The 12,464-nt window shown below is 46.1% G+C and overlaps 1 protein-coding gene across 2 annotated transcripts in view; it reads left to right on the plus strand.

Annotated features, from left to right (window-relative positions):
• The window catches only part of LOC146867094 (uncharacterized), a 786,406-nt gene that overhangs the window by 492,597 nt on the left and 281,345 nt on the right, over nucleotides 1-12,464 (plus strand). Inside the window, exon 3 of one of the 2 annotated variants that reach the window (XM_085603528.1) lies at nucleotides 3,717-3,779. The exons of the other annotated variant lie outside the window; for it this stretch is intronic. Within the exon in view, the coding sequence (XP_085459654.1) occupies nucleotides 3,717-3,779 (63 nt within the window). The remainder of the gene's footprint in view (nucleotides 1-3,716; nucleotides 3,780-12,464) is intronic. 2 annotated transcript variants of the gene reach the window in all.

A 12,464-nucleotide genomic window follows, 5' to 3' on the forward strand; every position in this document is an offset into this window, starting at 1 on the left:
TACATCCATGTGTGGATGAGGTGCAGTAACTGTTTGAATCGTCTTAGGCCGGACTCTTTCTTTGAACTGGCGAGCAATTACTGAATACACTGAGATTTTGAAGCAAAAGTAGGAGCCCTTTTGTCCATAAATATAGGAGTCCAGCTGCCTGAAGAACCAAAATGAGAACATTCCACAACAAGGTGGTCTGTGTCGCGAGACTACCCAGCCAACAATTCCACTAACGAGTGAAAGAGGACTGCCCCTTGAGAGTCCGGTGAGACTGTGCTTTCTTTAAGATGTCTCTGACAGTTAAGTGTAATTTTGTTCTGATGAGGCCTTAACCTGATGGGCTGAAATGCATCAACCCCTTATCTTTCGAGGAGTTCCCATTGGAAATCAAATTAAAGACGTTCAGATTGATTTCCTATCACAGAAAACTGTAGCCTACAAATAAGTTTGGCCTATACATTTTGTTCTCATGAACTACCTCAGGATGTATTAAATGACTCTTGAATATGTGCATAAACCCCTTCTAATGTTTACAAGGATTATGTCACTACATGCAATTTGAAAATGTGCTACATGCACTTTGAGAATGACTTTGTTTTTATAGATGCTTAAAAAACAGGAGATATAAGGCACTTTGAGATAAAACACGTGCAAAATATGCAAATTTCAACATAGTATATGCTTTGGCTATTCGTGATACAATACTATATTTTTATTTGCAATGTAAACCACAGACTGAATACTGAATTCCTCTGAAGATTGTTGCAAAGGAAAGTTTTGCAATTTAACAATAGTGATGATTGTGAAATACGATTCGGGCTGCGCCCTGTAATCCTTGGTATGATTTGCTCATTTAGCACTCATCATTCATTGTTTGTTGTTTGGTTGTCCATGTGTCTAATATAGTTGGATATTGTAAGTATAATTATATATTAGGGGCTGCCAGTTTCTCTACTCATGCACAAATGGGGGTTCCTTCTGTTTCCCCAATTCAAGACTTTGTACATTATTGTGAATAATCTTACCTCCAGTTTATGCTCCCCAATGCCAATCTATATATCGCTTCGATGTTCCCAACTGGGGGTTTGCTCTATAGAAACACATACATACATGCATGCATTTGGACTTCTACTCCCTAGGAATCCAAGTTTGCTAGAAGCAGCTCTTAGTAAGTTGTCTAGATGCTGTGGCAAAGCTGGAGTCACTGAGCAGCTGAATTATCTAGTGGGGTGGAGGTAATACACCATTTTAAAGCGATAGTAATGCAGGCGAGTGCTGGACTGGAGGTCAGTCTCTGTACCTGGAGATCACTCTAAATTTCTCTCTCATTACCCGATGTGGTCATGGAGGTCCCCACCTGAGGCCTCTATTTGGAGATACCTGATTTCACAATGAACACAAGTAATAATTTGCCTACTTAATCTCCTCAAAAGTCCCTCACACAGTTCCATATATAACACAAACATACCATTCACAAAACCACCAGATCACTTACAGAGCCCTCCGTTATATAGACTACACATATCCCAACTCTTCTCTTTCTATTTGCCTACAATGAATAGCTAAATGGTAATACCCGCAGCCTGTAGGAGGAGCAGGTTCCTACTGGTGGGTCCAGGCATATCTTCCAGAAGCAAATTTCTTTAGTGGGTGAGTAAGTTGCAAGGCTAGGTACTGTGTCCTATGAGAAGGTCAGTGGCCATCAGCTTCAGGGCTAGACTACTAAGGAGGCAGGCAGCACACCCACATCACCTGCCTGGGCTGTATTCCTTTGGGGTGGCTGCAGTGAGGCCTGAGACCAACGCTAGAGTCTTTGGAGTTAGGACGGACCTGGCAATGAGGCCTGGGAAGACCTTTCTCAGGGCTGTATTGCTGGGGGGAAAGCAGGCAGTGAGGTCCGGTTCTGTCTGCCCCAATGATGTAATACTTTTGAGAGGCAGTTCCTCAAAATCAAGTTGTGATTTACAGACTGGATTCCTAGCGAAGCTGAGCAGCAGCAGTCAAGGCTCCCTTATAGCTCTCCATATTACCTGCCCTGACCCTGAGGTACTTGGAATGGGAAGCCAATCTGAATGTTTCCCCCATAACTCAAGTTATGAAGCCACCAAGTTCAGGAGATGATTCCACCCATTACATTTCCCCAAGTGTAGCCGTGTTGTACAGCTGGGATTTCTTCTTAGTCTGGAGCATGGACGCTAAATGCTCGCTAGAGAAGATGACTCAAAGAAGAAGCCATCGGGCTCTATAAGGGTGGTGATTGTCTCAGGCACTCGCTGCAGCATCGCCTACAATATGCTGCATGAACTGGTGCTGCGCAAGATGCAGGTGTTATTTTTGCTACTCAGCGTACTTTGGGTTAGAAAGCCTTGGCAAGAGAATATATTCACGGTTTTGCCAGCCTGCCTCAGAGTCCTCTGCATTCGGGTGGGCTGCAACAGTGGTGCTGGAATCACTCTGTCTTTATTTCACGCATATGAGTTGAAGTCACTCCTGTGGAAATGTTCAAGAAAAGTTACCAAGAGGTGCAACAAATACTAATACAAAGAAGCTATGCTTTTCGCTGAATGCCTGCCTTAAGGGTTTCTACAGAAGATTCCTATTGGTTCCCAAAAAGGCACTCACTAGAAGACTATTTTTCAGGACCATTCACAAAAATGAAAAAATAAGATCACATACTTGACACAGTTCAAAAGCTCTCCAGCCAGGGGACTGGATTATACTCCTCGACCTGCATGTTTCCTCTCAACCTGCTACTTCGCGGGCTTTGCCACTTTCATAGTCACAAAATGGTGACAGTGATGCAATAAATTAAAAAAATAAGAGAGAGGGGTCCTACTTAACCAAAGGGACAGGACACCAACAACAACACTTCTGTCAAAAAAGCAATCCCTTTGGACTCTTTTGCTTACAACATACCAACATTGCTCTCAAACATTCTTCAACAACCCATTAGTTAGCACCAAATAGAGACCAAAAACATAATATACATTCTATAAATGTTTTATTTTTAGGATCTTTATAGATTTAATAAAAGTAAAAATTGTTTCTTTAAAAAAACATATGTATACTAGCTGTAATACTGTTGCATTCTGCCTTTGCTATCACTGTTACACACCAGGAGCAATTGGGCTCTACTCAGGGTGGTTTTGCATCAGATTTTGCTTTAAAAGCAAGTATATATGTTTCCATCATCATTGACAGTGGGGTCAACGGAGTATCGTTACCGCCACCTGAGCTCGATTAAGGAATCACGGCAAGGGCTATTTAAGAGCGCGGTCTTGGACCAGCACTCACCTCCGGCAGCAGGCTCTCCAGGTTTAGTGGTACCGACGGATAGGTGAGCGTTTGTGAGCATTCCTTGATGTCCCTCTGCTTCAGGTTTTAGAAACCACGCTGATTTTGGGATTTTTGCTCTATGCTATACAGTTATATTTGCTCATTATTATCTACACAGTCTGTGGAGGGCTCTTGCTCCCTCTGTTTGTCATGCTTGACAGTGGGTTGTGTGATTAGTTCTTTGGAGTCCCTACAGTAGACTTACAACAATTGTAATGTGACCTTTATAGGTTAACCCCGCTTCTGTTTTTCATGATTCTACAGCTCCTTATACTAGTGGTTATTTTCATATGATCGATATGATTAGCTTTTGAATAGTATACGATCGTTTTGAGATTTTGTTTACTCCTTCTGCACCCCACAAATAATATAAAGAAACTTTTTTGTAGAGCGGTGCTGCCTTCCTGAGCGGTTGCCAGGTAGAGGTGAGATCCTGTACCCAGCCTTTGCGGGTAAGGTATCTTTTTTTCCTTTTATTCCTTTTGGAACTATTGTACATGCAGATCCTTTTCAGTACACATTTTATACTGCTAAAACATATATCAAACTTACCTGACATGTGTTACTTTCTTTCCATTTCAGGTACTTGCAGGTTCGGATAGAGGCCTATGACATTGCACTGGCCCTATATCCTTTTTTGATTTAGTTTTTCACTTGCTTTACTTGCAGTAGCGTTACTTTGTAAGGTTCTGACGAAAGCCCGATCCACCTTGGGTCTTCCTGGGCTGAAACATGTTGACCACCTAAAACTCACACCATAGCGGTTTTAAATCCATACCGCAGGTGTACTGCTTTTTAATCCTGACAGTAGGCATCTTTTGATTAAAGTTGACTGCGGTGCCTCCTAGCCAGTTTTAACGATCACTTCTTTTCACATACTCACAATTTTCATTATTTGCGCTGCACCCTTGCTCATACATCTTTGCTCATCATATGTGGACTTAGTCAGTCCTAAATACTAGAAATAAAACATCCCTGAGCTCCTCCCTCTAAGAGAGGGGGTTGTAGCCCCCAAAGGAACTAGGGTTTTCCTTTGGGAGGAGAGTCCCTATGATGAAGCATGTCACCATTGGTGAGTGAGGGATTACGTCCTTAAAGGGATCTGCCCCTAGGAACATTCTGCTCAATAGTGTTTTCCAGTTAGGTTCAGCACTATCGCATAGGTTTAAGTAGTAAACTTAGAGGTATTTCGTAGACCCTAGGATTCTTGTGTTTGTGAACAAAGAAGGCAAACAAGGATGCGCCATGGCACAGGGCTGGGTACATGCTATTTCGACCCCAAGGCCGCTCAGCCAGTGCCTTCCATTCTAAGATGTGGGAACGGGTCTATCTAACAGCAAAGGTATGCATCAATAGATAGTACATTCATTATAGTGCAGCTAAGCTTCAACCTTGAGAAGTACAAGCTGGAGGTGCAGAGGAAGCCTTTCTGCTGAGGCAAGCATTATAAAACAGGAGCTCGATCTCAGTTACAAAACAAGATGGCCCCAAGAAAGATGGCGCCATGAATGCTAACTTAACACAGAATAGAGTATAAGCATTGCAAAGGGAGCACTTCAAGTCTGTGCATTACGGGAATAACATTTCAAATCTAGCAGACCCTCCTTTTAGCATTCATGCTAAGGTTTATTGGTGCCATCAGGTAAGGGTCTTTACAATTCTAAAACGGGGAAAAGAGAAACACTCACACATAGACTACCATTGCTAACATATGAACTGTCCATTGAAACTAATACTCTAAAATGTTAAATGCATATAATCAATATTCAAAATACCCTCCTCAATACTCAGCAAATCCTGAATACCCTGCATCATCATAGCTTTTGCATTAGAATCACGCCTTGGGGTCCTGGGACGTACCTTGAACATTGATACACAGCAGGCGCAACAGGCAGGGAGGCTGTGTATACACAGACCGCATGCCAGAAATTATGATACCTTCTATGGCAACCAGAAAAATAAGGATCTTCCAACCACAAGTGGCGAACAGGCCCCAGAACCATCCAGGGAATGACCATGTACCATTCTCCTGGTGTATATATGAGGCTATTTTATACGATTTCTGTATAGCATCATACACAGTGGGGGTGGGGTCAGGGATGTACACACACGGCTACTGCCGATGACGTGACAGGTTCCACCTCGATCAGCTAGGATAACGTCTAAAACCATACAGTTTTGGAGGGCAACAAGTCTCGAGCCCGGACCTCTCCTGTGATATTTGCCAAAATTCCTACAGTCGTATTAATGACTCCTTCCACCACCCTAGTGAGCCGTCTAATATTAAGACTATTAGCCATAGGGCCCCAGAATGGTATGATGCCTTTCATTGCGTCCGTGAACTGCTGCAAGGTGGTGTCTGTCTGATCTATGTCATCAGTTCTAATCATTCTCTTAAACCTAAGCACATGGGCACCTCTACACTGTAGGCGGTGGTCCCTATGGTAATTGGGAGGGGTTATATGCACAGGTGGTAAGAGGTAAGAAAGGTAACACCTTCCCTACCACCCTTCAGGAAGCCAAACATAACCATGAGCTCCACAAACAAAATAAACGTTAGGTGGCGGGATGAGGGGTGGACTATTTGTTGCTCTCAAGCTATAAGTAGTGTTGCATCTGCTCTACCCCACCATTTGTCCAGCCCCCTGGAAACAAAAAAGAGCCATGACATCCACCATTGGCAAGGTATCGGCTTATCTTCAGTAACATTGCTGGTCTGAAAGGACTGGTAGTATTCTGATGCGTTGAACTGTAGGAAATTGGCCCTTTCACCCTGAGACCAATTTCCCTTCCTCACTCCCTTGTACGCATGCATGCAAGAGCTCAAAAACAACCTGCCAAATGGCTTTCAGCCTGTGGGAGCCCCGGGGGGGGGGTTTACTCTATGCTGGAAAAGTACGTTCTGTGACATGGTACGAGAACTAGCACTCTTTTGTTCTGATGTGTCAGCCTGGTGAAATAAACGGACCATGCTAAGCAATGCAAACTACCCCTCACAGCTACTAACATATGACAATGGCATGAGTAGTAAGTTCTCACTTCTATGAGTTACTGAGGGAAACACCCCACATACCCAACATTTGGTCATATTATAAGCAATGTGCGTTTGATGCAAGGTCTGGATGAACACATTATCTTTATAGGACTTCTTGTGCTCCTCCTTGTGAGGCGCCAGAGTAACAAAGATATGCTCAGGGGGAGCAGACGTAGTACCAATCAAAGTATGCACAGGATTTTTCTCCTCCAGGAAATACATTACCCCAAATTTTGAAGAAATTAGAATAATTGCTACGAACACAACTTTACTTTTCACAGACCAGGAGGACCAGACAGGCTCAGGACGTAGAGCTGCAAAAGGCTGCTCTTCCTCCTGAATAGGGCGACCAAAGGGATACAATATTTTAAAGCAGCAGAAAACACTTACACTTGGAGCCAAGCTGGAATGAAAGCAAGAAACTGAGACAATATATATTGTTCTTTAGGCGTAGGCACTGTTAAGCACCGGCAGTGGAGCTGTTCGTCCAGCTGGGATCCAGATCCCACGTTGCAGGGCAAAATATCTTCTCCTCGGAAACACAGTTTGTTTGCCCTGTTTGGTGACTGTCCGAATAATGCACCAATCTCCCTGTCCCTAATCTATTGTTGGTACCACGGGCAGGGAATTTTCACCCTATTCTCCAGCAATGCAGTCAATCCCTCTAACCTGACTTTCCCTTTAGTGCACTGTTCCTCGTACGTGGGCGCAAATTGTACCTCAATACTCCAGGCACAGCGGGGTCAGAGAATAAGGGGTCAGGCTCAAGGGGACCAAAGGGCAAAGGGTTGTACACAGACAGGTTGGTGGATTGGGGCTCAACTGGACGTGACTCAATCACAGGTGGGCCAACAGGTTGGGGCTCCAGGATGGCCTTAATTTCAGGTGGCACCACCTCATTTAGCACTGCAATACTCTCCTCCTCCGTCGGTGCACACGTGAGCCGGGCGTCTGAAAAAGCACCTGCTCCGTCTCACAATCCCCAATCCCGTCCGCCACCCACTGATCATAGGGCAACAGGAGGGACACCCTCTTGCAGTGAGTGCTGTGGATCCAATTCTTCCGACCGTCGACCTTTACTGATGTCCTGGTGGCCAGAAGGACCTGCAGGGGTCCCTTCCAGTGTGGCTCCAAACCGCTCTTCTGCTGAAAATTCCGGATCAGTATCCAATCACCTGGCTGTATCACGTGACCTGGACCCTCTAGATTTTGCTGCAATGTTTCAGTGATCTGTTGGTGAATAGAATGCAAATGTTTTGTCAACTCAAAAAGGTAATCTATAAGCAAGGGGTATTCTATGTCGGAGAACTTACGAGGTCGTGAGACGCCCCAAACATTTGCCGGGCGTCCAAACACAACCTCATACGGGGACAATCCTGTTCTATAGTGAGCTGTGACTCTCGTGGACATTAGTGCTAGGGGTAAAGCATCTGGCCACTGCAATCCTGTGCTCTCTTTGATCTTGGTCATTTTCAGCATGAGAGTACCGTTGTACTTCTCGACCAAGCCTGCTGATTGGGGGGGGGGGTTCACTGCATGAAACTTTTGCCTAATGTGCAACCCGTCGCACACCAATTGGATGACCTTGGCATTGAAGTGGCTGCCATTGTCACTCCAAATCAAACGGGGCAAACCAAAACGTGGGAAGAACTCTTTCAAGAGTACCTTTGCCGTCGCCATGGCAGTGTTATCTTTAGTGGGATAGGCCTCAATCCATTTACTGAATGCACAGACAACCACTAACACATTCTTCAAGTTATTGACTCATTCCATTTTGATGTAATCCATCTGGAGAACCTCAAAAGGGAAGGAAGGCAGTGCAAAACTGACAACAGGAGTGGGGGTACCCTTCCCAGGATTGTGCATCAGACATATCATACAGTACTACACCAGGTGGACTGCAACCGTGGGAAAATTGTCATTCTGCCATACAGGTCTAGCAGCTTACAAATCCCCTTCGCACTAATGTGGGCTGCACCTTGCGCCATGGTAACCACAGGGAAGACATATGCATCCGTTGGCATCCATCTCTGCTTTCCGGATTTGTCAACCCAGCACCCACCCTCATCCAAATTAGCCATGCTCTCCAGCCATATTGCTAACTAATCAATTGTCGCCTCACTCTGAAGCTCCTTGACATTTTCCAGTGTGTCCTCAAACATCCTATTTTCAGGCACACATCTAGCTGGACCTGCCACAAACATCCTCTTTATTTTAGCTCGTGCTGTCTCCTTTGCTATCTGATCTGCAAATGCGTTCCCCCTCCCAACATCTTCAGTTATTGCCTTGTGAGCACTGCACTTCACTATTGCTAATTTCTTAGGGAGTGCCAGGGCTGAAAAAAGTCTGTGTATTAGTGGGCCATTCTGTATTCTCTTTCCATGGGACGTTAGAAACCCCATCTCCGCCCAAACCCGCCTGAAATTATGAGCCATGCCGAACGCATACTGGCTGTCAGTATATATACTGACAGCCAGTCCCTCACTCAACTCGCAGGTACAAAGAAGTGCCACCAACTCTGCAACTTGCGCTGATTGATATGGAACTTGTGATGTCTCAACTACAATGCGTAGGGTGGTGATAGCATAGGCCGCTGTTGTTGTGCCATCTGGTAATTTAAAACAAGAGCCATCGACATATAGCTCCCCTTGGGGTTCAGATAGGGGAACATTGGTCATGCCTACCCGTCCCTTCGTCTCTTTCTCAGGACTGAAGATGCAGTCCTGCACGTCCGTCTCCTCACTCTCAGAAGGGAGGGGTAGTAACGTGGCTGGGTTCAGGGTGGCACATCTTTTAATGATGACACGTGGTGCAAACAGGGTCAGCTCATAGCCAGTCAGACGGGCACTGGCAAGGTGCTGCGTCTTTGTTCAGTTCAAAAGTGTGTCCACAGCATGCGGGACCATGACTGTGAGATCAGTATCGATTGTCGGATAGAAATGGCCACAGCCGTGGCCGCTCTCAAACAGCTCGGGAGGGCTGTGGCGACGTTGTGAAGCAGAGCAGAGAAATAGGCACACAGCCTTTGCTAACCTCCAAAGGCCTGTGTTAAGACATGAGAGCGCGCTGCCAGCCGTTTCCTGTATGTACAACACAAATGGCTTCTGATAGTCTGGAGTGCCAAGCACAGGTGCAGAGCAGAATGCAATTTTTAGTTGCTGAAAAGCATGCTGACAGTCATGCGTCCAAGGCAGGGGTTCCTGCACATGTTTAATGGTTAGGCGTAGATAAGGCTTCGCTAATAAAGCAAGGTTAGGGATCCAGTGGCGGCAATACGAAGTAATACCTATAAAGGCTTGCACATCCCGTTGTGTCTTAGGGATGGGCATTTTAGTTATCGCAGCAATGCGCTCAGGTGTTAGTCTCCTTCCCTCCTCCGACAGTAGGTGACCTAAGTAGGTGACCTCCTGTCGAAAATTTTGAAATTTATAAAGGGACACTTTATGTCCATGATGGGCCAAATATAACAATAATTTAACCGTTGGATCCTTGCAACCCTTCTCAGTATCCGAAGCAATTAAGAGGTTGTCCACATACTTCAATAGGAAATTACCTGAGGGAAGGACGAGGGAGTCCAATTGGCTCTTTAAAGCTTGACTAGAGATACTAGGGCTTTCAGTATAGCCCTGAGGGGCCCGACAGAATCTAAAGCTTCTGCCGGCCAGGGAGAACCCAAACAGATACCTGCTATCTGGGTGTATGGGGATGCTAAAGAATGCATTCTTCAACTCAATGACAGAAAAATATGTGGCAGAGGGAGGAATCATGGTCAGGAGAGCAGTGATGTCGGGGACAACAGGGAACTGGGGTACCACAATCTTATTCACCTCATGCAGGTCAATCACAAAGCGGTAGACATCGGGGTGATCATCCGGGGAACCCAATGGTGCCCTTTTTAAGATGGGAAGAATAGGACTATTGCACACATTTGCAGTCGTTCCCTCAACAACCCCAGACCCAATCAAATCCTGTATAATGTGCAGCAGCGCCCGTTCTCCTGTCTCTGGTATCTTGTACTGGGGAAGACGAGGCAGAACAGCATTGTCCTTAACTCTGATGGAGACCGGAGGTATCTGCAACGGCCCCACATCCGTATCACCTGTAGCCCATACTGTCGTCAGCATCTCCTTAAACTCAGCGGAAAGGGGTTCATCCTTTGACATACACTGCTTAGAATTCACTACATTGGGTTCTATGGTCATATAGACACCATCTGGGGGAGCACGAAATAGTTGCATGTAACTTTTTCAACAAGTTTAAAACCATTAAATTCTCTCCACAGTTAGATGTCAATAAGAAGAGCGAATCTACGGTAAAAGGCCCGATAGTCCGGGCCAGTGGCTCAGAGATGGGGTTCACAACAGGTATACCTGAGAAGCCTACCGTAACCTTATTTTGGCCACACAGAGCAGCCCCAGAGACCAGTAAACGAGAAACAGAGCTATGCATTGCACCTGTGTCCACCAAGAATTTCTTTGCTGAGCCCTGCAGATCAGCAGTAACATAGGGACCCAACTGATCCACAGGGATCTGAACTGATCCCTCACCCTGCCCTTGGCTGTCCTAGCCGTGGGTAAGTCCTGTCAGGTTGTCTAAATCATAATCATCATGGTAATACTGTCGCCCCCTCGGGTCATCGAAATAGTTCTGCTCAGACCGACCTGGCAGTTCCTCTCCTCCCTGGCCTCTGCCATAGCCACCTGCTCCCCGGCCTCGTCCTCTGGACCCCCGTCCCCTCGGAACCTCAACCCGTTGCAACAGTGTTGGACACTCACTACGCCAATGCCCCTCCTCCTCACAATACGCGCACTGGTTCGGCCCCATGGGCGTAGTGTTCCTGCTAGTGTGGGGCAGCTGCCAGGCCGGATCAATGCCCTGTCCTCTACCATTGCCCCGGGATGCCTGTTGCTTCGACACCTTTGTCTTCAACTCCTTATTTTTCTTCTCTACCTTCTCCTTCTCTTTGTTCTCTCTGTGCTCGTAATACTGTGCCATGCGATGGGGAGGAGGTAGTCCAAGTGCTCTCCGAAGCCTGCAACCGAGTCGCGATCTCAGGAAACAAGTTCGTAACAAACCTTTTAACAAACATCGACAAATCCTGTCTGCTAAAATACAAAAACCACCCTTCAATCCTAGTGCAGTAGTCAGATACACTTTCATCTTTCTTCTGGCGAAATGTTGTTAACTTATCCCAATCTACTCTTCTAGGTGGGATCAAGGAGTGCATATATGTGATAATTCATCCCGGCAAAGCTAGTTTCTCAGCCTTAGGCTTCTCGCCAGGCTTCATCTCTTTATCCCATGCCCTGATCTCACCCCAAGTGCCACCCAATTTCACTAAGTGGTCCTGCGTGTGAACCTGCCGCCAAATGTCAACCACCTCCAGCAAACCGAAAAACATCTCAATATCGGTCATCGTCATCACCGTCGAAGGCGCAGCCTCTGTCAACTCTTTGTAATAAGCAGTCGGATTTTTCTATGGTCGCGCAACTGAGTCTTAAGAGACAAAACCTCACTCCTTTTCCAAGGAGTATAAACCCACTGTTCCTGGAAACGGGCTCTACTCGCTGCCTGATGACTTGGTCCTGCCCATTTCGAAGCTCCACTTTTTCGGGGTGGTAGATGGGATGTACTTCCCTCATCGGAAACTGAGACACTACAATTGGGCTCTTTTGGATCCACCTGCCTTGGTATCCAATCAACGTGGTAACATTACTAAAAACGTCATTAGGGGCCATGCCAGCTGCATACACACTGTCCCGAATATCATAGATAATTTGGGGGGCAACACCATTAAAACACTGCTCCCATCGCCCAATCAAGGTAGGCGACATATGCTTGAGGGCATGCTGTTGCACGAACGGCTCATAATCTTTCAATACACTCCACACATCCTCCACACTGTAAATTGGACTCCAGGCCCACTGAGAAGCCTGGTCAGCCACCATCTTCTTCTCTGCATCACCCACATCAGACCGAATTAACACTCGCCCCATTCTTACCTTAGCAGCCTCCCTATTCCTATCATCCAGTCCCACACTGGTGTGCCAGCATACAACAAGGGTGAGGAAAGGGAGTGAGGGGAGGACACACTCGTAGATGT

This window comes from Triturus cristatus, chromosome 1_2 (genome assembly GCF_964204655.1).
Source record: "Triturus cristatus chromosome 1_2, aTriCri1.1, whole genome shotgun sequence".
Lineage (NCBI taxonomy): Eukaryota > Metazoa > Chordata > Amphibia > Caudata > Salamandridae > Triturus > Triturus cristatus.